Here is a 25,690-nt window from a genome sequence, read left to right on the forward strand (position 1 = left end):
GGCGAAACACTTGATTCATTTTACAGTTTTAGCCAAAGTGTTCTCCTGTCATCTTACCTTTAGTTTTGTGTGATATTTTCTCTTCGTTCTCCCGCGTGTCTAGAGTACCATATTGCTTAAAAAACGGTAGCACAGGGATTCATGGGTGGCCCGATTGAATCAATCTCCATTCGCTGCTCACAGTGGTACATTCGCAAATCACGAATAGCGACAGTCAGCGAACTGACATCGGTAACCGTGGACCCCACTCGAGATTCTTCGGCTGTGGGCAGATATACTCAGGGGCAGATGGGGGGGGGGGGGGGCGCACCGGGCGTTAGCCCCCCTTGATTTTCCTTAAAACAAAAGAAATAAAAAAATAAACAAAATGAAAGGATCGTAGGAGCGCCAGAAATATTATTGCGGTGAAGCCTTTTTCCCCCTTGTCAGCCCATGAAATCCGCGTCCCGTTTCATTAAACTTGTTATCAGTGGCAACTGCCGCATTTCTGTGACAAATTTGCTCTTAGCCAATCAGATGCAAAGAATTCAGTAGCTTATAGCTATGACAACTTGTCACTGATAACAAGTTTTATGAAACGGGGCCCCGGAAGTGGCACGAGAAACGACAAGGGAGTACCCCTCCCATTTTTTATCTATTTTTTTTTACCACTCCATGGTATCCCTATGCTACCGGGTCTGTCAAAGATAGATGTATTGTTCCGCATCCATGAACCTTTATTCCCTGCATCACATACGTCACCACAAATATGTTTGAAAGTCATTGTCACCTGCAGTTTCCTGTCTATAGTTTTCTTCAGTCGCAAGCTTGCTTTTCCTAGATGTCATGTAAGTAGAAAACAAAAATCCTGCAGCATTTCCATCATTGTTGAATCCATTTATTCGCTCAAATCATAGCATACCATGAATCAATTTCTTGAATCGTTGCTGTCTAGTTTGCCTATATACGGGTTTCAGGTATTGCACTTTGAAACAAGAGGTGCCAACTTCGTCATCGGAAAAGCATCGAATAAACCCGGCTACCACATTCTTTCAAACTTTCGATACTGATTTGCACTTTCTAGCTCAGCATGTGAATATGACCATTGGTGAATCAGAGTTTTTAGTGTCAGCATATTTAAGAGATAAGAGAGAGAGAGAGAGAGAGAGAGAGAGCATGAGAGAGGGAGAGGAACTGAGAGAATATGAGAATGTAGCGAGTTCATCGTCATCAGTTTTTCTTTACATGCTATGTATAATAAGTAGCTGTAGAATATATACTCTAGAAGTCGATAGACTTTGTACATAAAGCAAATAGGAAGTAGCATCTTTATTTCTGTATATTACATCTTTGCTTCTGTATATTTCCCACGGTTTATCCACTCTTTATGTTACCAGTGTCATTTTTCATTTGCGCTTCTTTGTCATTGTGTTGTTTTTGTTTGTTTGTTCCTTTGGCTATTTCATGTGAGCTATTTTCTTCTTTCTTTTTTTTTTCTTGAATGCTGAGACATAAATAAACTCATTCTCCCATATCCACCCAAGTTTCTTGCGTCATTATTTTCACTTGTATGTATGTTTCCATCTTTCTGACTCAGGTATTGCTTGATGATGTAGTTGGCTATTTCATTGTTTTCTTAATATCTATACTGCAACTTAAGTATATGATTTTTGACCGAGAGGCACATAATATCATGATGACAATCAAGATTTGTATTCGCAAGTCAATAAGTTCATTGTTTGTAATAATTATGTGATCTCAATGTTAGTCGGACGCACTGCGACGAATTTGTGACTGTAAACCTGGCGAAGCAGTTTGATCCTTCAACCTTTGTCGGTATGACTATACGTAGCGGTCTGTACATGATGATGACAATTGTAGCTACGTGTATGAATAAGTAAAATTTGTTTACATTGTCACGGATTTCATTTGTATTCATATGGATGTTTATCCTCTGCACCATATCCTTGCAAAACAGATATTGACGAGTGCGAAAGTACTCCCTGTCAAAACAGTGCCAACTGCATCGACCAAATCAACGGATTCTTGTGCGACTGCATGGCCGGATTCACGGGAACTCTGTGCGAAACCGGTAAGCCATTTTACATGCAACCGCAGTGTACTGTATACTCACTGTATACTCATTTGTTTTATAGGACTATGAGTAAGTTGAAGTAGCCCTCGATTCAGAGCTACTTCCTTGTACATCATGTAGCTGGCAGCTGGGTAAAGAGCTCTAAAAAACAAACAAACAAACACACAAACAAACATGGTAAACTACGAAGAAAGCTCTTCTGGTATAGGCTTTCTCTGAGCCACTGAAGACATTTTCTGACTAGTAAGATTACAATTTTATCAATCATAAAACTAAAATAAAAATGGTGACTTGACTAAATATATTATGTGAAAAAAAATAGTATCTTGTCATTTCCCTCCAATGTTCATTGTCATTTACCTTCATACCAGTTATTTGCTTAGACATACATTTCTACTTTAAGTAAGCATTTATATTCATTTTTTTTTCCCATGTAATTGCTGCACGCAGATATCAACGAGTGTGCCAGTGACCCGTGTCAGAATGGGGGAGCATGCGTTGACCGAGTCAATAGCTACGAGTGCGTGTGCAACAACGGGTGGATCGGAGTACACTGTGAGATCGGTAAGGAAAAAAAGCATGGAGATCATGGAGCAGTTCTTGTGCGTGTCATGAATGACACGTGGCGGTTGGTTTTGAAGGTTGAGCTTAGTTAAAAACCTGAAACATATCTAGACTTTTTGTGTCTTTGCGGACGTGTATGCATACCCAGTTCAAACAATAACGACCTACACTCTACAAAATTATATTACTTATATGTGTTGCTCTTTTATGTGTATTGCGTTGCCTAATGTTCTTTTTCCATCATTCATAATGACGTTTACTATAGGTTCATTATTAATTAATCGATTCACTAATCAATCTGTATCCACATTTAGCTGTGGATGAAATGGTAAAACAAGAAAGATCGATAAACAAATCACTTAAATCTAATAATTAATAACAAAGACTAAAATAGCAAGAATAGATACTTAACAAAGTTATATCATTATTATTATTATTATTGTTATTATTATTATTTCATTATTATTATGATTATTATTATCATTATTTTTCAATATTATTATTAATTATTATTATCATTTACTATTATTAGTAGTAGTAGTAGCAGAAGTACTACTACTACTACTATATACTACTATTACTACTACTGCTACGATGATGACGATGATGATGATGATGATGGTGATGATGATGTCGATGATGATTGTTATTATATGTAACAAAACATACATATTATTGATACAAAATGACTATCTAATCACCTGCACAGATTACAATGAGTGCTCCAGCAATCCGTGTCAGAATGGAGCGACATGTGACAACGGCCTCAACAGCTACACGTGTGTGTGCAAGGCGGGCTGGACTGGAACCACTTGTGAGACAGGTACGTACGTTAGGAAGATTATCATCGATTGTTAATCCTTCTAGAAAGGCTCAAGTTTTTATACGTCACTTTGCTCTGTCTGAGAATGCCTTAAAGGAGAATAATGTGTGCCAGGTGCCACTAAAGGGATGATGTAGAATTGGTTAAGGTGAGGATTCAGCTTTTAATTTTTTGCGAGATATTTAAAATCTACTTTGTGAAATGTTAAAGAGCATATAATTCTAAGGGAAATTCAAAGACTACTTAATGAAAATCGGTTTTGAAATGGTTGAGCTATCCAAGACCAAAGTAAAACAAAGCATGTTCTTTCATATGTTATGAAAGGTTTTTCTTTAAATCTTTAAAAGATTATCATCAAAAGAAGTTGGAAACCTGAAGCCCCATCTCAGGCGAAACTGTACCATCCCTTTAATGTTTCTTGAGCAATCAAGAACAAACTAATTGCGTCTTCGAACATGGTAAAGAAACTATAGCGTTCATAACGAATAAAGAGTCTTGCCTAGGCAAGTTTGAATGATTCTCAATGACTAATTTAGTTGGTCATGTTGTTTCTAGTTTTTATCCCATGAAGTCGAAGAGTCGATAATTTGAACTGTTTTGATCCATGCGTTCGTCAAATGTAAGTATTTACTCTAAATGTTATATTATAACGTCTGTACTGAATGGATACTCAATAATCATAATAATACTAAATTAATAGATTATAATAAGTAATAATAATGATAATGAATTTGGATGGGATAACAATGTGAAAACATTTACTTTAGTTTGCATGCTGTATGTTCGGAACATGGCTAGATTACTGAACATTATATATACCATGCTGAGCTGAAATTGACTGCATGCTTGATCTCTCTCTCCCTCCCAGATATCAATGAGTGCCTAAGTTCTCCTTGTCAGAACGGGGCGACATGTGACAACTTCGAGAATCGCTACCAGTGCACCTGCGCCTCTGGGTGGCAGTCTACAAATTGTGACGTCGGTAAGTTATTGTTCTAGAAGGAGCAGTGGTCTGTTCACCATTCGTCAATTCCATTGTGGCAATGTTCATGACATTCTAATTGTTCTTTTGACTGAGCTACCAAATTATCAATCGTCGATTCTAAGGACTCTACTTTCCGTAATGTACACTGATGTAAGGATTCCGTCTATTTCAGTATCTGGTATAGCCTTCTTAACAACTGCTAAGCAATGTTTAGTGTCTGTTCATCTCTCTAAAACGCCCCCTACAATCTGCTTTCGTCTGATACGATATACTCATTGTCTTTTTTTTTCTCAAATCCATCACACATTGTACTTGGTGTTTGGTGGGTGAGATTTACGCTTGATGTTTTGTGTTCTTGCCATTATCTGCTTATTTCACAAATACACCGATCTTCATAATGCCTTACATACAAGCAAGGATAAGCAGCAGTGACAAAATATAGGGGAAATACATGTACTGAGTATAATTATATTACATTATGACATTGAGATATACATACTGCACGATTCAATATGGTAGAGTCTTATTCTATGCATACTTATCGTTTTGTGTGTTGCAGATCGAAACGAGTGTGCAAGCAACCCGTGTCAGAATGGAGGCTCGTGTAACAACTTACTGAATGCCTACACCTGTGACTGTCTCCCGGGTTGGGATGGCACGAACTGCGAACTGAGTAAGTGCGATCCCGATGAAGTGTAAATCGATGTGTCCCCGTGACCTAAAGTTGTTGTAAAGACAGTTTATGATAACTCAGGAAGTTTCCTTTTAGTTTCAATTCGTCATAGAAACTAAGTAATTCTTATATCTCATTAGAAGCGATATTCCTTTGGCTTCACAAAATCAATAACTTGTAATATGTTTACCAAATCATCTAGTCTGCGCAAATAGGCACTACCTAGCAACTTTACTGTATAAGAATATGTTCGATCCCCGTTTACTTTTGCCCGTTCACATCTTGAGTTAAAACCATCATTCTTAAAGTTTCACACAAACATCTCCCCTTACAACTTTTCCTACATATTTCCGAAATTAAGTTGTCGTGATAGAGTTGCAGCCAAAGACGCTGTGATGTAGACGTATTATAGACATTCAAAAACATGATGGAAGAAGGAACTTATTTACATGGTGTAGATACTAGTCAACGGTAAGTTTAGTTTGTTTGATTTTTGTCAGTCATGCATAAAGGGAATTAGGGAAATAGGTGTAACAGACAAAATGGCGATAGTGTTGTACATGCAACATATTCATTGTGCCGGCTCTTCTTTCTTTTTTTTTCTTTTTTTTTTTTTTTTTACACACATAAGACATTGATGAGTGTCACAGTGGTCCTTGCTTCAACAACGCCACCTGTACCGACCATATCAACGGATACACTTGTACCTGCAGGCCAGGATGGACAAGCGATCAGTGTGACGTTGGTGAGTTATCCAAAGCCCTCTCCCCCTTTTCTTTCGCAAAAACATGGCAAAGATTTAGAACAGTATAACAAATTGGTGATAGCTGGCAGGCAGCCTTTCTGTACAGAGCTTCATGAAATAATTGATATTTATTTATCAATTTATTTATTTATCAAGTCTTCTTTAAAAGCAGGGTAGTCACATTCACAGCCACAAAGGTCTGTTTTACAAGTCATTTCTGCGTCGAGATACATTACAAAGTGATACCGTTAAACGAACAATCGGTTTGTAAGAGCATAAAACACATGAGAAATAACTTGAAATAGCACAAAAATCGAAATATATACACAAGTCGTACTATGATATCTAACTGGATACAAAGTCCAAAAGGTATGATCATATCTATCAAGAGATGATGTTGTCGTATACGATTCTCAAATGTTTATGCTAATGTTTATGTGGGTGCATAATTATGTATTCGTTGTATCCTTCCCTATCTCCATTCTGAATTTTTGTGCGCCTTTCCTTTTGGCAGACATCAACGAGTGTTTATCAAATCCTTGCGCCAACGGAAGCGCCTGTCGAAATCTGGAAAATGAGTTCTATTGCGACTGCCCGCCCGGCTACGACGGCATAACCTGTAGCAACGGTGAGAATCGATAACGTTTGACTGATTATTGACTGCACGGGCTATATGAAGACGTTATACACACCATTATTTAAGAGATGAAAGTGTTTTACAATTCCATTCGATATTTGTGACTTCTTTATTTATTTGTATTGGACCTGAGGAAACGATTAGATTGCATGAAGACGTGGATAATGTGATTCATTATGCACGATACAGTTGTTGATCCAAACCGTAATTTTTTAGTGATTAGTACAATTGCTTTCAACATACGTTCATTACCGCGTCCTAAGTAATTACTTGTCATTATTGCTTACAAAAGAAATCCTGGTAAATGAGGTTAGTTATCTCCTGTTCAATTAAAAAAGAATACATTGCAGCACGTTGTATCGTCTTTGTGGACACTCATGTAACATAGAGCATTTTGTGTTTATTTATTTGAATTTGATAATTTCTTACCTCGACAGAAATCGACGAATGTAACAGCAGCCCATGTCAAAACGGTGGTACCTGTCTGAATGAAATCAATGGCTATACATGTAGGTGCAGGGATGCATACGCTGGCGACCGATGTCAGATTGGTGAGTCTAGATTTCTTGCATGTATATCTGCTGTTTTGAAGGCTCTTTTTGTATTCAAGATATGTATCAACACCAATCTCCTTTTACCATGCCTTATCTATTCGTAGTTGAGATTTGATGATTAATATGTGCAATTTCGAGTAATTGTTTTCCTATTCAATCACATCGTGCTTTGCATGCTTCAACCAAATTAATTTCAGTCAATTCCATTGATATAATACACTAAATGACATAGAAGTATGATGATCAAACCTTTCGCTGTATACGCTATCTATATTTATAGCAAACAAAATTAATAATGACCAAGATTGAGCCCGTACTTGCGCCATGATGTAAGTGATCCTTGTCATGCAGATAAGACATACTATCCAATACTCTCTTCATTAGAAATCAACGAATGTCAGAGTGACCCCTGTCTCAATGGAGCAGCTTGCACAGACCAACTTGGCTCTTGGGTTTGTATTTGCCCAGCCGGTTTCACTGGAAGCATGTGCGAAAGCGGTGAGTATCCCATTTTATACGTATGAATATAAGTAGGAATATATTCATATTCACATTCATGTAATATGTGCATACAATTATATATAATTATATATATATATATCCGTCTTTCTAGAATTATTCATATAAGAAAGATTGGCGCACAAAGTGCACCATACACACTGAGAAAAATAGGTTCAACTTTGTACCTTTTAAGTTTTAGACCACACTGGGAGCACCTTTACGGGTGTAGCTTTACACCTTTCAGATCAGAAAGGTGCTTACATTGTGACACTGCTCTAAAGGTGCAACTTAGTTTCACCCGTAAAGGTGCTACCAGTGTGCACTGGTAAAGGTGCAAAGTTGGGTCTATTTTCTTAGAGTGTACGGTGGTTCTGTTCGTCCAAGAATATCCCTCGTCTTCTTTGCTCTCATCTGTCAGTAGCTGATGGTTTAATCTGTCGACTGAGCTCTCCTTAGCCTGAATTAATAAGATATCATTTCTTGAGACTTATGTCATGACACAGGACACAGTTAAGATGTATATGAAGCTCTTCTTATCTCGCATTACCTAAGCTATCCTTTCATTCGTTCAAAACAAAATGCATGACATGTGAAGGTAATCATATCTTAAAAATGAGTGTCACAATTGTAGCTAGATTAAACTTTAAAAGTACTTACATGTCTTGCCTTCCATGTACATAGATTAGATTCATGATTCGTTACTGGTGTAACTTTTCAGTATCTTTATATTTGCTTCGCAGATATCAACGAGTGCAGCAGTGATCCTTGTCAAAACAACGGGACTTGCATTAATGAGCTCAACTATTATACTTGCGAGTGTCTGGATGGATACCAAGGATACAATTGCGAAACTGGTGAGTGTGTGACGCAATGGAGTCATTCCTTCCCTAGGGGTGTCTGAGAGTCTCATTTTGCCCTGTTAATGCGAGAAAAGACCGCCACATAGAATCATCAAAATAATGAGTGAAAAGTAGGGGATCGGTAAGAATATTGACACATGCGATGAAAATTGTGCACCATTGAATGTTTAATTTTGAGTTGCTGGTATTCTATATTTTCGAAATGCTCTAAATCTCTACGGAGAAGCCACCTTTAAAGACCGTGTGTAACTGCTCAAAGGATGTCCACACTATAGGAATAAAGTAAGGATAGATATCATGGACGACCTCGAACTCGGAATAGTACTCAAATTAAATTCATATCTTTCCGACAGCGTGCTTAATGATAATCGGTTTTTTTCTTGTGCTCTCCTGTGTAGAAACCAACGAGTGTTACAGCAATCCCTGCACCCACGGAGGAGCTTGCACAGATCTTGTCGATGCATTCTTCTGTAACTGCCTACCCGGATACATGGGCGACCGTTGTGAAAGAGGTAAATGTACAGCACACAGACAAATACGCACAAATACATTTATACCTACGTAGTGCACATTCCTTTCAAATTTTGATGATTGCGGTTATCAAAAAAAAAAAACCATTTTCATGCATTATATGAAGAGTCTTATATCACAAAACGAGCTAACTCCAGTCTTGTTGAAAGTTGAAATATTTGTGATTAAAGCTTCTGAAAACATAGAGAATAATAAGATATTTGATATCTTTAATCATAACTTCTAGAATATTCCTTGTTATACTGCAAGTGGGGTCTCATTGGAAAGGTTTTATTTTTGCTTTATCTGACGATGGACATATTTTAAAATGTTTAAAAATGGCGCTTAGCCCATTTTGCAATGAAACTCTTCGTATCTCTATTCTCTCCAAATGTTTTGAGATCATAAACGAGTTGATTGATGTCATTATATTCTGTTGACACATTCACTAGAACCTGACATAAGTGCATTGACATACTAAATTGTCTCAAAGCTTAGTATTTCTGTCTTTTGTTTATCCTTACATTATTAGAAATCAACGAATGCAACAGCTCGCCCTGTCTCAACTCGGCCACCTGCACGAATCTGGTGAACGGCTATCGCTGTACTTGCCCCCCAGGATGGACTGGCACAAACTGTCAAGACGGTGAGATATTTTCCATTTACCTTTCCTCCTCGTATTATCTTAATCACTATTTGATAGTGAAGCCGATGAAGCCATTCTTAAAATCTTGAAATGACTAAAATGCAATCGTTGTAACTATGCTTTGATTTGTCGTCGATGTTACATGTTTCAAGGATCAGCCTTTTTGTTTCTCGGTACAACTTTGCCCTACAAGTATATCCCAAGTCACCTGAAAGGCGTTTTCCATGATGATAGCTAAATGTGAAACAAATGAACTGCACATGATTAATGAAAGTAATTAAGCTGTATATCATGTTCGTAGCCTTTGTGCATTAATTGATGGTCAGTTACCAGTGAAAACATTCTCCTGAGCGTGAAATCATTCCAGAAAGCTAACTGTCAGTCAAGAATGAACAACAGCATTGAATACAAAATTCACTCCTGACCGAGGCCCTAAAAATGCTTACATTCCTTTTGAGGCGCCTACAGCTTGATTGAAACAACCAACATACACGAAGATATTACTTAAATTGACCAATCACAGCAATAGTCCGCAGTTTATTTGAAATTAGTCAAAAGCAATCAAGCCAATAAAAGATTGCACCATTAACGTCACCATTAACCGTCTTAACATCTCCTCCTGGTTTTACACCGGTATCACAAATTATCAATAATATTGTAACATGTATTCCAAATCCGTTCACATTAATTCTCTAACCATGTTTATGTTACAGTTTAATAGCGATGAACCATGTCCATGATTTCTGATTTTCTCTTCTTGCACAGATATCGACGAATGTGAAATTCTCCCCTGTCAAAACGGAGGGATCTGTAACAACGGTCAGAACCAGTACACCTGCACCTGTGTGGACGGTTGGCAGGGAATTAATTGTAACACAGGTATCGTATCCTTCCAAAAAGAAAACATCCACATTAAAGGTTTTCTTTCCAAAGTTACGATTGCGCATAGGCATGACATATTTAACAATGAATTTTGATATTGGTAAATTGTAGTAAAACCTTTATTCATAACATGGTATGAAGAAAGCATATGAGAATGAAGAGTGTTTCATTAGCAACGGCTTCGTTATCATGTTTGTTGAAAAGATAAATTTCATTGCTTCAGAGCCAATTCATCAGCAACTGTTTGAAAATCATATCCTTACATAAGTTAACTCTTTTCCAATGAGAAGGTGAAGAACGGTAATATTTCAGATCCTTTTTGTCACAAATAAGTAACTTCCACAGTGCGTTCGGCTGGAAAATCATTTCATCGAAATGATACTGATCACTACATCCAGAGCTGTAAAGTGTAATTCTCCTGTGGTATCAGAGTCTGCTATTCTGTTTGGAGTATGCTACATTACGTGCTTGTCATTCATTGAGCTCATTGGTATGTTCTGCCTCCCTCACTATTACAGATATCAACGAATGTGCCAGCAACCCTTGTCAAAATGGGGGCGTGTGTACGAACGGGAGAAACGTGTATAGCTGCGAATGTCCATCGGGCTTCCAAGGACTCGAATGTCAGATAGGTAAGCTATTTCTGAAGTACATGTACCCATATGCGTACTTAAGCACTCACGTCCATTAATATCCATGTCTGAGAAGAATACCGCCATTCGATTTAGTTACTTTTTGGCTCCACAGAAACAATTATAAAGTCGTTTTGGGAATGCGATGTTAGAGAAAGATTTATTTCTCAAATACAGGAAATTGTATTACAGAATCAAATTCCAATTTCTAGAAGTAGGCCTACTTTTATTCTTGGTTCTACTGAAAACCTGCAGTGTTACAATGTGATTTATTTGTGTGCAAAGTACTTAATATTTCTGCCAGAAATAAAAAGAAATCGTTCGATATTTGCCAATCGCGTCAATTTTAAAAGCAAGCGAAGAGAGTAGATGAATATAATTATGTCTGAAAAAAAATCTAAAAGATCTGCATTCAATAGCTGGAATCGTATTAATATCATTTAGACTATGTGTAGCTGCCTGTCAAATCGTATTATTTATTTTATGTATCATATGATGTGATAGTATTAGTACACAAATGTTGAATGTTGATAACTGAATATTAAAAAAAAAAAGATTTGGTGACTTTTACTATATAAGTATATATCAAATAGTGCGTATGTGTCAAATTGCGTTGAATAGGCGTGTGCAACATATACCACGATAACAGCAGTGTGCACAACTCGTAATTGACAAGGGCCACAGATAACATTAGGGGACTTTACATGATGAGCTTGCTTAAGAAATCAAATTTTAAAATGCGATTTGGAGGTTTTCTTGCCATTTTCGATTGAAAGTAGATTAAATTATTCTAAAAAAAAATGGCAACATGATATTAGTCGTGATTAGTTTCGGACACAGATTTGCAGCGGATAGGGGATAGAAGCCGAGGTGTGGCGTGTGGCAAATGTGAACGTTGAAATGTAAGCGACGGGTCGTAAGCAAGACCTTGCATGTACATGTAGTGCTTAATTGGTCACGTGATCTTCAGACTTCATACTTCAACACTTTCATTTGCAGATGTGGATGAATGTAACAGCCAACCATGCTCGAATGGCGGTTCGTGTTTCAACCAGCGAGGCTTCTTTACCTGTGCCTGTCAGCTAGGGTGGGAGGGGCCTACATGTGATGACAGTAAGTTGACCCCCCCCCCCCCCAAAAAAAAAAAAAAAAAAAATCCACCAGTTAAACGCAAGCATTTATCACAGATTGCTTTTTGTATACAACATAAAAGTTAGGTCAGATATTCACTGTTGAACGGTGCATGAACGGATCGATTCTCTTTACGTTTAGTGAGCAATATGTTGAAGAATAAGTAAACTGATCTGAATTCTGAGTTTGTGAATGCTGTTCGTTTGTCAGGCTGTAAGCAATATAGTGTACAAATTTAATCTCCTTATGAACAGGCTCTTAAAATGCCATTGATAATTTTTACAGTTATCCAATTATAACAATCCTTTTGTCTTTGCTTCATTCATCGAAGGATCGGGGTATGTGACTTTGATTTGATATTTTTAGCACATGAGTTTGCATTTTCGAACACACAACAAGTGACTAGAAAGGAATGGATTGTTACCATGGTTACAGAGGAGGTATTGTATGTGTATAAAATTCAAAAAAGTCACCTTGGAAATGTTGATAAATGTTTGAGGTTGAGCTCTAACTCGGTTGCCAAATATTAGTTCAGCTTATCTATAAAGAGTGTGGCCTTATTGTGAGGGCATTACATTCGAATTTGCAATTTTTATCGAGATTTCTTGTTGAAAAGAATTACTTTTATGGTAAGAATTAATGGCCAAACCTCTTTGTTAAAATATGAAACTTTGTAAAATAAGATATCTATCCTATTAATTTCAGATGTGGACGATTGTGCGACCGGCCCCTGTTTGAATGGTGGCATTTGCCAGGACGGCTTCAACAGCTTCCAATGCACCTGCACGAGTGGTTATAGTGGTGATCGATGTGAAATTGGTGAGTTTGCTTTGCTTCAGCAGATATGAGCCAACACTACTGTAAAACTACCTCAGTAAATCACTGCCTACTACGTGGTAAACGTTTCTCGTCCTAACCAACGTGCAAATCAATGTTTATGACTTTGCTGTATAGCTGTTTCGCAGCGGTTTGAAATTATTGCTCTATACACTCTTTTGAGGGAAAATTAATAATTTCAAAGGTAAAGATGTAATAAAACATTGAAAGTTAAAACTCATCTATTTGCAGGTTTTTGTTTGTTTTGGTGTTTTTTTGTTTTTTTTACAATGCTGCAAAATATTTTGAGTCAAATTGACTGGAATTTTACGGACATGCTTTCCCTTTTGACCTGTTCCCTTTTGACCTGGTATTATTTGATGTTAACATGCAAAACCAGATTGTAAAAACACAATCTATAACAAATTAATCAAATCTTGTGTCATGCAAATCTAGGAGCCTATATGTCTACGATGCCTTGTGAAATTAGGATGTACAATGATTATTTTCTTTATCTTAAATTGTAACCGCTCAAATCAAAATGACAAATATACAATTGTTTGTTACCAGATCTGAACGAATGTGACAGCGCTCCGTGCCAAAATGGAGGATTCTGTAACAACCTTCCAGACGCCTTCAATTGTGTCTGCCCATCCGGGTACACTGGAGACAGATGCCAACAAGGTATGTCGCCATAGAAACGTTGCCAGGTAACGCAGCATGTAATTGGCTGTAATGAGAGAGAGGGAGAGAGAGAGAGAGAAAGAGAGAGAGAGAGAGAGAGAGAGATTACAACTACGTAATCAGGGTCTCTTTTCATTCCATACTGAAGCTATCATGATGTGATTTCTAATCATTCTCTGAGCGGCTTTTTTTCCCCTTTATGATTTGGTGGTCCTTTTTTATTCGGGGTGGGGGTCAGAGGTGTTTTTGGTCTGATTTGAAATGGTTTAAATTACTTTAAGAAGTAAATGAGAGAGTGTTCATAATCTATTTTCTACTGTATCACATTCGGGCCCTGGAGGATTCTGGGCTTTTTTTTAGCTATCATCGGCAGCTACAGGTATAATTGCATTCAGGAACGTTATGGTGATTATTATTGTGTTTTTAATAAATGGTCCATAAAGGAAGTGATGAATGGTTAAGCAAGCAACCAGGATACTGATGGTTTTAGGTCACCCCCAAAAGACTAAAAACAATGAGGATAAAGTGGATTACAAGGACATGAACCGCTGCAGCTTGGGGACTGTAACCAGGAGCGTCATTATTGATGGGCCTATATATTGAGGCACAGCGGCTGCTTGAGATTTGCGACGCAGACGTTAAGACGACGAATGCGCTGGCCGTTCTCTCACCCTGTGTCGTGTTGCAAAGTATAGCTTTAGATTTCGCCTATACAGAGTAAAATGCCCCACACCATGATAATGATCATTGCATCAATTAGCTCTCTGCGTCATGACTTTGAGGGAACTCTAAAGTTCCTAAAATCCGTCGTGAACATTCAAGAGGTGCAAGATCGATTTTGATGAGCGATTACACGCATGCGCAGAACAATTTCCCCCTCTTAACGTCCGCGTTGTGAAAATCTGAAGTTCCCTATTATGTTCTTACCGGGGTTAAAGATTGGATTGCCTTATTTAGTGTTTTTTAGTTAGGTGGTGATACATGTAAGGGAGTTTGTATACAAACATGTAAAGGCAGCAAAGGGTATTGATGAAGAGTATGAAATGAAAACTCCTTTACACATAGCAACTCTTGCGCTACTCCGCATTTTTTTTAATGTATGTACATTGCAGAGATTGACGAGTGTGACAGCGATCCGTGTCAGAATGGCGGGATTTGCCTGGACGAGTTTAACGCCTTCAGATGCGAGTGTCCCGAGGGATACCTTGGATCCACTTGCGAATTCAGTAAGTACAACTTCTCACCCTTCTCATAGTGTTTGACCAACTGGTACCGCTCGAATGATATTATTGCCCTTAATTGCAGTTGGGTGTTAGGACCATGATATATGTACAGTTACTCAAAACTATAGTCATCGTTATTTCAGAAAAAAAAAAAAAAAAACAGAGGGGAAGATGACCCCAACATGGTGTTTCACTCGTGTCTTAATTCATCCTTTTTTCTTTATTTTTTTTTCAGACCGGGATGAGTGTACCAGCAGTCCGTGTCAAAATGGCGGATCATGCGTGGATGGAGCTAACAGTTTCACGTGTCAGTGCTTGCAAGGCTTCGAAGGGGATCTCTGTGAGACAGGTAAGTGCCCAGAAAACACACACACATACACACACACACAAACAAACACCGTCTTACATTGGGCGAATGCTGATTGTCGCCATAGAAGAGCGAAATGTCAAGGGGAACAAACTGATATAATTATATAGACGCACACAACAAGTGTTTTGTAGATTGATTCGATCAATGATAAAAAAGTAAAAGTCAAGTTGAAGAAGACAGGAAGATCAATATGGGCTGAAAATATGCTCGATTTGAAAAAAAAAAAAGAAACATTCTCGCAGATAGGAGAAGATGATTTTTTCCCCCCTTCACTTCCTGTTTTGGGAGAAATAGTATGATTATCTACGTAAATAGTATGATTATCTACGTACAACATTGTATTTATGAAGAAATCGATAGCCACGGGACTACTGTTTCTTATCTGATTTTCTCAGGTTGAGACAGCAGAAAAAAAAAACAACCTTTAGATACACTGGTTGATCTCCTTACTACCACTTGTAACAGAAGATCTCCCTTTTACAGAAATTACACTGATATCGAATGATTCATTATTGACAGGCGGTAGAAATGGCTTAAACATCAATATAACTTCTTTATTCTTTTTTATATGCCGACAGTTACGAAAACTGATCAAAGATTGATTCATTTCATTTATTTCCACTTTTACAATTGGTTACACAATTTGCTTTAAGAAAGAAAGAAAGAAAGAAAGAAAGAAAGACAAGCACAAAGTAGGCTTATTGAAAATGATTCCTTAACAAATATCATGATGTATAAATATGTGTAATCATGTATAATCACTTGTAATCGGATTGAAACAAACATGAATACAAAATGCGATTCAACGCTGTTTACGATTGTTCCTGTGTGTCCAATTTTATTAATGATCAATGTCACGTGACCGTTCGCACCTTCCTTTCAGATATCGACGAGTGTTTGAGTAATCCGTGCTTACGGGGCGGACAATGCAATGATCGGCCGGGATTTTTCTTTTGCTCATGTCCAGTTGGATACTTTGGAACCCTCTGTGAAGAAGGTGAGATATTACAAATAAGAAAAACACAACAACAATAAGACAATTCGTAACGAATTACAAGAACAGAAACTCTGATAATGTAGATATTTCCTCAATCGATGAGATTGGTGATGGGATAATGAAAGCCAGTCGTAGCATCAATTCACCATGATAGTTATACTCCAGAAATTTTGATATCAATAATTGTCGTTATTATCATCAACTTTAACATGTTTAAAGGGATGGTATAGTTTTAGTTGAGGTGAGGACTCAGCCTTTAACTTTTTACAAGATACTTTGGGAATCACTCTATGAAATGTTAAGGAGCATATTCAAAGTTCCTTTGATAAAGATTGGTTTTGAAATTGCTATGAAAAAAAAATCTCTCAACAAGAGTGAAAGGTGAATAAATAAAGGCCTATATGCTCCTGATGCTGTACGTGAATAAGATGAACAGCTCTCAGATGTATGAATTCTAGGCGAAGACATTTACACGACGGAAATCGGGAATAGTGTAATGAAGAAATCGTACATTTTCTTTTGTCTGGTCTGTATCTTCCAGAATTTGACGAATGCTTCAGCGATCCGTGCCAAAACGGAGGAGACTGCGTGGACCTTGAGAACGCGTTCCGGTGTCTCTGCACCTCGGGGTATACTGGAGACACGTGTCTAGAGAGTGAGTTCATACTGCGCAGACAAAATAAATGTCCGACACTCTTCGTAATTAAGATAATATTCATGATAACAATGGTAATAATGAACTCTGATAAACCATTTTAAAACTCTAAAAAACACTTCTACATTAAAACGAAATGAAATATACCCATGGCGCTGTGGAAAATTATAGAATGTGATAAGTTTCAAGATGGCTATGTATAGTATCATAAAACACAAGAACACACACACACACACACACATACACAAAAGTTATCATGAAAAATATTCAAATTCAGTGATATACTGTAATTACAAGTAGACTTTCAGTAGTTCTCTTCAACAAAGTAAAATATTCATGAATGGTACATGGCTAGGTGAATGAGATATTTAAGGCATTCGTTTACAACTTTGATAGACAAGCCTATATTATTCATCAATGTTTTAATGTTTGCAATGAAAATCAGAAGTTCTGTGCGATTGCTTAATTGTCTTCAAGCATTGGGCATAGTAAACCATAGCCGTCACAATACACTTTCGATTGGGAAAGCAAAACAAAACAAAAAATGACAGCATGACAGCATTAAACGGCTTCTCATTTGATGTTTATTTACCCGGTACTAGGCATTTGTTATTTCTGCGAAATTGAAGCTAGTGTAAGGCAGTGATAGTATGGTATTTGTCTCTTTCCTTCATATGAATTTGATTGATTTTTACCACTTGTCAGCTGAACGAAAAGAACACTCATTTTATCCCCACTCCATGGGTACCCAAAGTCCTAACCCCTGGTGGTTGTAATGCATTAACATTTGTAATGTTTGCATCTGTTTGAATTTTTTTTTCCCTCAGTGTTTCTGTTTCCAGGCTTCTATTGTGTGTGCTGTTTTAAAAGAAGCATAAAAATGAGAATTAAAGTGTATGCGACACCTCAAGCGTCTTGTAATTTTTTTGTTCTATTATCATTGAATGGGGAAAAGATATAGGAATTAAAATACGTATTATTATTATTATTATTATTATCATGATTATCATGATGATGATGATGATTATTGTTATTATTATTTTATTATCATTATTGTTACCATTGCTATTATTATTGTTATTATTATTACCATTACTATTATTATTGTTATTATTATTATTATTATCATTATTATTATTATTGTTATTATTATTACCATTACTATTATTATTGTTATTATTATTATTATTATCATTATTATTATTATTGTTATTATTATTACCATTACTATTATTATTAGTAGTAGTAGCAGTAGTGGTGGTGGTATAGTTTATCATCATTACTATTATTAGTATTACTATCACTGTATTTTTATTATAATTGATAATGATAGAATTATTGTTATTATCATAGTTGTCATAGTTGTAATCATCATACTTTCATCGTTATTATCATGTTTTACCTTTTCCTGTTTTTGTGTCTTCAGATGTTAATGAATGTGCCAGCAACCCGTGTCAGAATGGTGGAAATTGTATAGATCAGATCAACTCGTTCTCCTGTACCTGTATGGCCGGATATACTGGCAGTCTCTGTCAGACGAGTAAGGGTTACCCTTTCTTCGTGTTATTTCTTGAATTAGTCTTAACATTATAATGAGGAAAGTAAGGGGAAAAGGAAACTGTCATGTAGAATCCATAGTACACTAGTCTTTTTAATGCAAGCAATGTTTCTGCATTCCGAAAGCGCGTATTCAAGTCAACATTACTGTTAGGAACAAGGATTGATTACGCTTCTGAATAATAAAGGGAAGGGCAATTGGCGCAGAGTTGTTAACTTGTCATGAAAATCATATTAAAGACTACAAACAACGAAATTGAGACATATGCAGATGTAAATATGGTTACAGTCAACGCTTATATGTTACTTCTTTAACATGTGTTTAAGTTTTTGTGTATTAAACAAACGAAACCCACGGGTATCCAAAGGGGTATTTTTACCTGGAGCATCTGCATAGGCATTGTGAAAGAGATATGGTTTACTCTTACTTTTATATTTCAGGGATGCAGTAGTCATAATTTTCCTCGTTAATGGATTTTTTTCAGTAGATTTATATTATGTGATAGGTTATATTTTCTTTATGTAATTCATTTTGAGATACTGACAGCTACCGCTGTTCATTTCCGGACTCTCTCGAAAGTGTGTTCACATTCTTTCTACACGTCATCACTTACGTCAGCGTTGCTCGCTTAATTCGCCCATGATCATACCGTTCGCCCTCTGTTCTCACACCCTTCTTCTCCCATGCGTACACCCATGTAGATATCAACGACTGCGAATCACTCCCCTGCCGCAACGGCGGATTGTGTGTGGACGGAATCAATGGCTTTACCTGCACCTGCCAGGACGGCTTTACTGGGGCGCTTTGCGAGACATGTGAGTACACGGCGTACCCTGATATCTCACCTTCCATTAAAGTATTCTGTGTGTTGATTACCAGGGAAAGAAGATGGGAAAGAAAACGAAGACGTGACGTGTATGATGCGATAAGTATGATAGTCATAATAATGAAGATGATGATCATAATAATGATAATACTAGGTGTTTCAAAAAACATTTCCCACTTTTGATCATAAATATTTCAAAAACTATTCATTCGATAAAACTGTCATTGATATGAGTAGTAGCTGATAGTGTACAATTTGGTTGAAGGTAATTTGCACGTGAAAGCATAAATCAGTTTCATTAAATCTAAGATTGATTTTGAAGTAAGGTTTCAGATTTTGGTCAAATTTTAACCCTCTGTACAAAAATTGAACTTCGCACAGGAACCAATGATGTGTATGTGAGTGTGTGCTGACAATGGCCCTGAACAATGGACATGTCTGAACCACCTGTTGACTAGGCGTCAGTCTGGCGCTCCCTGTCACATGAATGCTTAATCAATAATTCATGTGGATTGCCCTGGGCACTGCTAGTCTGAATTCATGCACGGTAAAGTGCCTGCAAACACCAAATTTCATTCCAGCTGGCAATCATTTTCAAATTTTGCTTCACATATCACTAAATTTGAGATATAGCATATCGATCTAAAGTTCCTCATTTTAATACAACTGTCTACTAATTAAACAGTCTGACAAATTTTTCGCTTTTTCGATAAAAAGAGATCATTTTTGGAAAAGAGTTCAGCAGCATTTATCATTGGGGCGATTTGTCTCAGAGTAGATTTATTTAAGGCTCCATATACACAAGTGTATATATTCTCTAATTGATTTTCTTTACTTCCTGTCACCACGTTTACGATAGAACAGAAGGTATTCATTGTAATTTTGTTTTTCAGACGTAGGGAGAGCACTGACGCGACTCAACGACAGTATCGACAGGCGTTTAATAGACTTTACACAGATACTGCCAGGCGTTTAATAGACTTTACACAGATACTGCCAGAGGCTGAATAAAGACTAGCTGTGATAGTGGAATTTCTCATGAATGAATAATGAAGCATTCAAACCCTGGCTATTGTTCAGGACCATTGTCAGGGTGTTAACCACACACTCCCATACACACCCATTGACCCCTGTGCAAAGTGAAATTTTGTACAGAGGGTTGAAAATAGAGCAAAGTCTGGAACCTAACTGTGAAATTAATCATGGATTTCATGAAACTTATTTATGCTTTCATATTTAAACCACCTTCAACCAAATTGTACACTATTCAGCTATCACTCATATCAATGACAGTGTTATCAGATATATAGTTTTTGAATTATCAAGAATAAAAAGTGGAAAATGTTTTTTGAAACACCTAGTACCAGCATCATTACTCATCTTTCTTCTTTCATCATCATTATCATTATTATGCGATAATTATGATAGTCATACTAATGAAGATGATGATCATGATAAAGATAATATCAGCATTATTACTCATCCTTCTTCTTCCATCAGTATTATTATCATCATCACCATTACTGCATTATCTTATTAAAAATAGTAGAATTAATGATAATAAGAATGATGATAATAACAATAAAGATTATATCTTTGTGGAAGCAGAAATTCCATTGTATATATTCAAATGCGCTTTTCAAGGGAGTGGAATACAATGGAAAATAATAATGATTAAGAGAAAAAACAAAGCAAAAAAAGTACAATTACCCCAAGTATTAATATGCTGATCACTGCGATACAAAGAAAGCTAAAAAAAAGTCGCTTTATGATAGATAAGTATTATCGAAGATACTTCCTGAGCGTGATTAGTGAGGCAACTTGCCTCGATCCTATCTCTTCATATTTTTTTTTTAAATTCCTGTAGCCACTGCATGCGTGGGTACGATAATCATACCGCAATGCGGTTATTCGGGAATCACTTCGCCCAATTACCCGGCTTCGTACCGCAACGACGAGAACTGTCTGTGGGTGTTACGAGGTACCTCGCAGAACGAGCGCCTTCGCATCGTCTTCCTCAACCTCGACACCGAAGGCCAGTACGACTTCGTCCAGATCGGTTACTACTCTGACTTCGACAACCCGGAAGTGCAGTTCTCGGGTGACGTCCGTCCCGACATCGTGTACACCCCAACGAACGAAGGCTGGATTCGATTCCAGACGGACAACAACAAAGTGGATTCTGGATTTTCGTTAGAAGTGCAAGAGGAATGTTACAGTAAGCTTTACATACACTATTAATCCTATTTCACTACTATTAGCGATGTGTATTAAATGGCAAACATTGAAAGCTGTTTATCAACATTTCAGGATCTAAAGAGCACAATAAATTGGAGTTCGTAGTACATGTTTAGACTGGCAGGCAATATCACAAGATTACCAATGAATATAGACTAATAACTAATGTAAATTAGAGGAGTGATATTGGCATGAACAGCAAGCCCATTGTCATCGTAGATAACTAATATGTTACATGAAACAAAGTGAATGAAATATCCCATCAGTGTACTCCTTAGTAGGCTATAAATGATTTTTTTTTTTTCATCGAGGCTTCTTTTGTGCTAAGTCTTTACGAAGTTATTTCAATGAAATATGCAATAAAAATGGCTATAAATCCTTCTTTTTCACGCAGCCGGAAGTCAGTACGCATGTCTGAGCTCACCATGCCAGAATGGAGCCGGGTGCACGAACCAAGGCGCCGACTACCAGTGCACTTGTACCGCTGGCTTCGAAGGAGATAACTGCGAGAACCCCATCGGTCGGTTTCAATTTTGTGCCTCCTGCAATGTTTTCAAATTATCATCCGTCACCTATATAAGTAGCACTCATCGAGGAGCCTGGGAAAAAAGCTGGTTATTTCTTTCTGACAATTCCTGTCCTTATTTCTACTCAAATTATCTGATTACTCGAGAGTTTCTTGTAAAAGAAAACATTAACTTAATATCTTCCCTTTACTTTGCCAATAGCAAAATGCCGTCATATTACCAAAAACACATTCACTTTTCTAACCCAATTGAAAATGCCCCTCCCCCTCAAAAAAAAAATAGAATAAAACAAAAAGATTATCCATCCAATTTAAAATCAGTGCCTATCACCCTTCCCCTTCCTTATGCCCGCCGCGCACTATACGACTTTTGGTCGCACGACTGACTGAATTTGGATCTGAAATAAACAAGCGTGTTTATTCTAAGCCTATTGTGTTATTTCGGATCTAAAATCGGTCAGTCGTACGACCGAAAGTCGTTTAATGTGTGATGGCCTTTAAGTATACTCGACGCCCTCTGGGGGAAAGAAGCGCATCCTTTTCTGTCGCTTATATCTGGAGTGTGAAATATTCTGCCGCACTGTTACAAACGGCTGAAGTAGTAGACAGTTTCAGAAATCTTCTCAAAACAATTACTCATTCTTTATCTGTTTCATAATGCATGTGTATCTGTGTGTATGATCTACTCTTCATGATTTGCATTCTCTCTTCGTGTCGGAGTACCCAACAATTCTTTTGTAGTAACATTCTCGGTTGAGAACACAAACTATGCATTGTCACTTATTTTCTTTCTTTTTTCTTTTTGTCCAATTACTATTCAATAGCATAACATGGATTTTTTTTTTTTTTGGGGGGGGGGGGTTGTCACGTGCTCAAATATCAGACATTAACAAACAACATACAAAACAAAGGCTAATTACATCACATATATATTAAGTAGATATTAAATATCATTACAGAAATTTTCACACTCAAAACAAACGTTATTAAGGAACATAATGTGATAAAGAATGTTAAGGTACAGTAAATCAATTACTTACAGAGGAAACGATCAAAGAAATTGTTGAGAAGTCATGATGCAAATTACGTTTCATTTAAGATAAAAGCAAGGAACTGAGTGGTTTCATCTAATGCTCGGAAAAAATAAGATGTTAGTGAATGAGTTGACAGGTTGACCTGACAAGAAATCGTCAATTCATTGATTGGGCCCTTGGGTACTCTTCACTGTGGTATATTATAGACAAGCACAATATTTCTTCATGCTTTTAATTATGTATCGAGTGTGCAAAGGAAACTCGCTTTTGTGCTACATTATGCCTGCATTGAAGTCTGCTATCCACGACCTTATTACGTCTCATTTTCTTCATTCATGCAATCACAGATATACTTTTATGTGCACACATTTTGTTTGCCATACCATTTTGGGTGGGTTTTTAAAATTCATTATGGTGTGTTTCCATATATTTCTTGCTCAGTGACGCGTTGACTTATGATTTTTACTTCTTTATGCCTTCGGCGCATATGATCAACTCATACCATGGTATTCTATTCATCCTATGTTGGCTTTCAGTGAATACTCCTTGCAGCAGCAACCCTTGTCTCAACAACGGCATCTGTAGCAACAACGCCAATGGATATTCTTGCCAGTGCACTTCTGGCTTTACGGGAGATCGTTGCTCTATCGTTGGTACATTCCTATCAAATATTTTTTTTTTTTGTACATTACATTGTATTTCTGGCAATACATGTAGTACTAACTAAATATTATCAGAAGTGAAATCTTTAAAAGTGAATTACCTCTTGTGGCATTCATAGAACGATGCCAACCATTGTAATTATGCTGCAGTTTTTTGTTGCACAGATTGCCTGCCATTAAGGAAAGAAATTAAAAATTGTAGCACTAACCCTACTGACAATCATTTAGCTTTGATTTTAATTTCAGCTACTTTCAAAACTTTTTTTTCCATTGTTCCTAACTGCTCTCTTAATGATTTCTCCCTCCCCTCTATCCGTGTTTGTCTTGATATATGTATATATATATATATATATATATATATATAGCCGAGAATTTTACTTTTTTCTCTTTTTTTTGCATTTTTCAAAAAAAAAATATTCACTTAAACATTCAAATGCAAAATGAATGTCATATGAAATACGTAAAGACAAAAATACAAATTGACAGGCAGCTACAAAACGTTTAAATCATATAAATACTATTCCAATTGATATTAGATACAATACCTTTAGTTTTTTTTTCAGACATAATATATTCATCTACTTTCTTCGATTGCTTTAGAAATTGACAAAATTGGCTAAAATGTACTGATTTCTTTTTATTTCTTACAGAAAATATAAAGTATTTTGCATACAAATAAACCATGTTGTAACACTTTTGGGTTTCTGGAGAACCAAGTATAATATTAATTTTACTTGCATTCTGCTTCCATGCCCTTCTTTGATCGTATTTTGATTTGCCTTTCATCACCGCACGCTATTCACATTTTGTCTGCATATACCAAACGTTGCCGTTTGCTGTGACCCTTCATTCATTCATCTCACGCATTGCACCACATATAGGCACTTGTGGTGCCCTACACCCCTGTTTTAATGGCGGTACATGTGAGCAGCTACCTGGAAACAGTGGCGCTGCTTGCACATGCCAACCGACCTGGACGGGGCCGTTTTGCACCATCCCCGGTACGTTTGCCGTGATCCGAACCACGTACTACACGCAGTACTTGTTACATCATAGCATTGATTTGGACAGGTGTATTTTGTAAAAACAAATGTCTTTCTACTTGCGCATATGGCATGTTTCTAATCGGTCCACTGCATCAGCACTTTCTTGCAGATTGAAAATAGCATGAATCATGCCTATTAAAGCTGAAACCTCGGTACTTCTACCCTCTTTTGATCGATATGATAAAAAAAGAAGACGGTAAATGCCCTAATGGCCATCTCTGAAACTGGTGATTTTTTTTTTTTTTTTTTGCAGAGAGCTTCATTACTATTTCTCAATATTCATCTTGCATATCAGCCTCCATATTGCAATATTTTTTTGTCACCCCCAAGACCATGCAAATGTTGCAAGGAAAGTTTGGAGTATTTGTAGAACCAAGCAGCACGCTGGTGAGAAATTCAATTTATTGGAAATCGTATTGCAGAGTGTCAGCTTTATAAAGTCGTATGTGACAGCTGGTACACAGTAAAAAAAGAAAGGAAATGCAAATGATGCTATTTGTTTGCAGTGCTGCAGAGGAATGATAATATAGTTATTTACAAACAAGGCACAAATTAAACCTACGTAGGATATCATTAGTATTGCCCATGTGTGGATACATGTATGTGTGTTTGTGTTTGTGTGTGTGTGTGTGTGTGTGTGTGTGTGTGTGTGTGTGTGCTTGCGCGCAAGAAAATAGCAATGATTTTCATGATAGGCCTACATTAATATATAAACTAACAAAAGAGTAGTTTTCCTGTTTGCTTGGTGTTTTTTTCCTACTTTTCCAATAACGTTCTGACCCAGTGAACACATTCGCTGAAGGAGGTCTACAGGAAACAGATGTACAGACACGAACTT

The 25,690-nt window shown here is 37.0% G+C and overlaps 1 protein-coding gene across 1 annotated transcript in view; it reads left to right on the forward strand.

Moving 5' to 3' along the window:
- Nucleotides 1-25,690, forward strand: part of LOC139744078 (uncharacterized) — an 81,876-nt gene that overhangs the window by 49,755 nt on the left and 6,431 nt on the right. Inside the window, exons 23-48 of the mRNA XM_071654537.1 lie at nt 1,958-2,071; nt 2,525-2,638; nt 3,348-3,461; nt 4,330-4,443; nt 5,006-5,119; nt 5,751-5,864; nt 6,379-6,492; nt 6,939-7,052; nt 7,440-7,553; nt 8,297-8,410; nt 8,815-8,928; nt 9,459-9,572; nt 10,338-10,451; nt 10,973-11,086; nt 12,086-12,199; nt 12,923-13,036; nt 13,604-13,717; nt 14,830-14,943; nt 15,176-15,289; nt 16,194-16,307; nt 16,849-16,962; nt 18,389-18,502; nt 19,222-19,335; nt 21,214-21,564; nt 21,979-22,104; nt 23,681-23,797. Of these exons, the coding sequence (XP_071510638.1) occupies nt 1,958-2,071; nt 2,525-2,638; nt 3,348-3,461; nt 4,330-4,443; nt 5,006-5,119; nt 5,751-5,864; nt 6,379-6,492; nt 6,939-7,052; nt 7,440-7,553; nt 8,297-8,410; nt 8,815-8,928; nt 9,459-9,572; nt 10,338-10,451; nt 10,973-11,086; nt 12,086-12,199; nt 12,923-13,036; nt 13,604-13,717; nt 14,830-14,943; nt 15,176-15,289; nt 16,194-16,307; nt 16,849-16,962; nt 18,389-18,502; nt 19,222-19,335; nt 21,214-21,564; nt 21,979-22,104; nt 23,681-23,797 (3,216 nt within the window). The remainder of the gene's footprint in view (nt 1-1,957; nt 2,072-2,524; nt 2,639-3,347; nt 3,462-4,329; nt 4,444-5,005; nt 5,120-5,750; nt 5,865-6,378; nt 6,493-6,938; nt 7,053-7,439; nt 7,554-8,296; nt 8,411-8,814; nt 8,929-9,458; nt 9,573-10,337; nt 10,452-10,972; nt 11,087-12,085; nt 12,200-12,922; nt 13,037-13,603; nt 13,718-14,829; nt 14,944-15,175; nt 15,290-16,193; nt 16,308-16,848; nt 16,963-18,388; nt 18,503-19,221; nt 19,336-21,213; nt 21,565-21,978; nt 22,105-23,680; nt 23,798-25,690) is intronic.

The sequence above is a fragment of the Diadema antillarum genome, unplaced genomic scaffold (assembly GCF_040938485.1).
Source record: "Diadema antillarum isolate AM-2024a unplaced genomic scaffold, OU_Dant_1.0 seq00001134_RagTag, whole genome shotgun sequence".
Classification (NCBI taxonomy): domain Eukaryota; kingdom Metazoa; phylum Echinodermata; class Echinoidea; order Diadematoida; family Diadematidae; genus Diadema; species Diadema antillarum.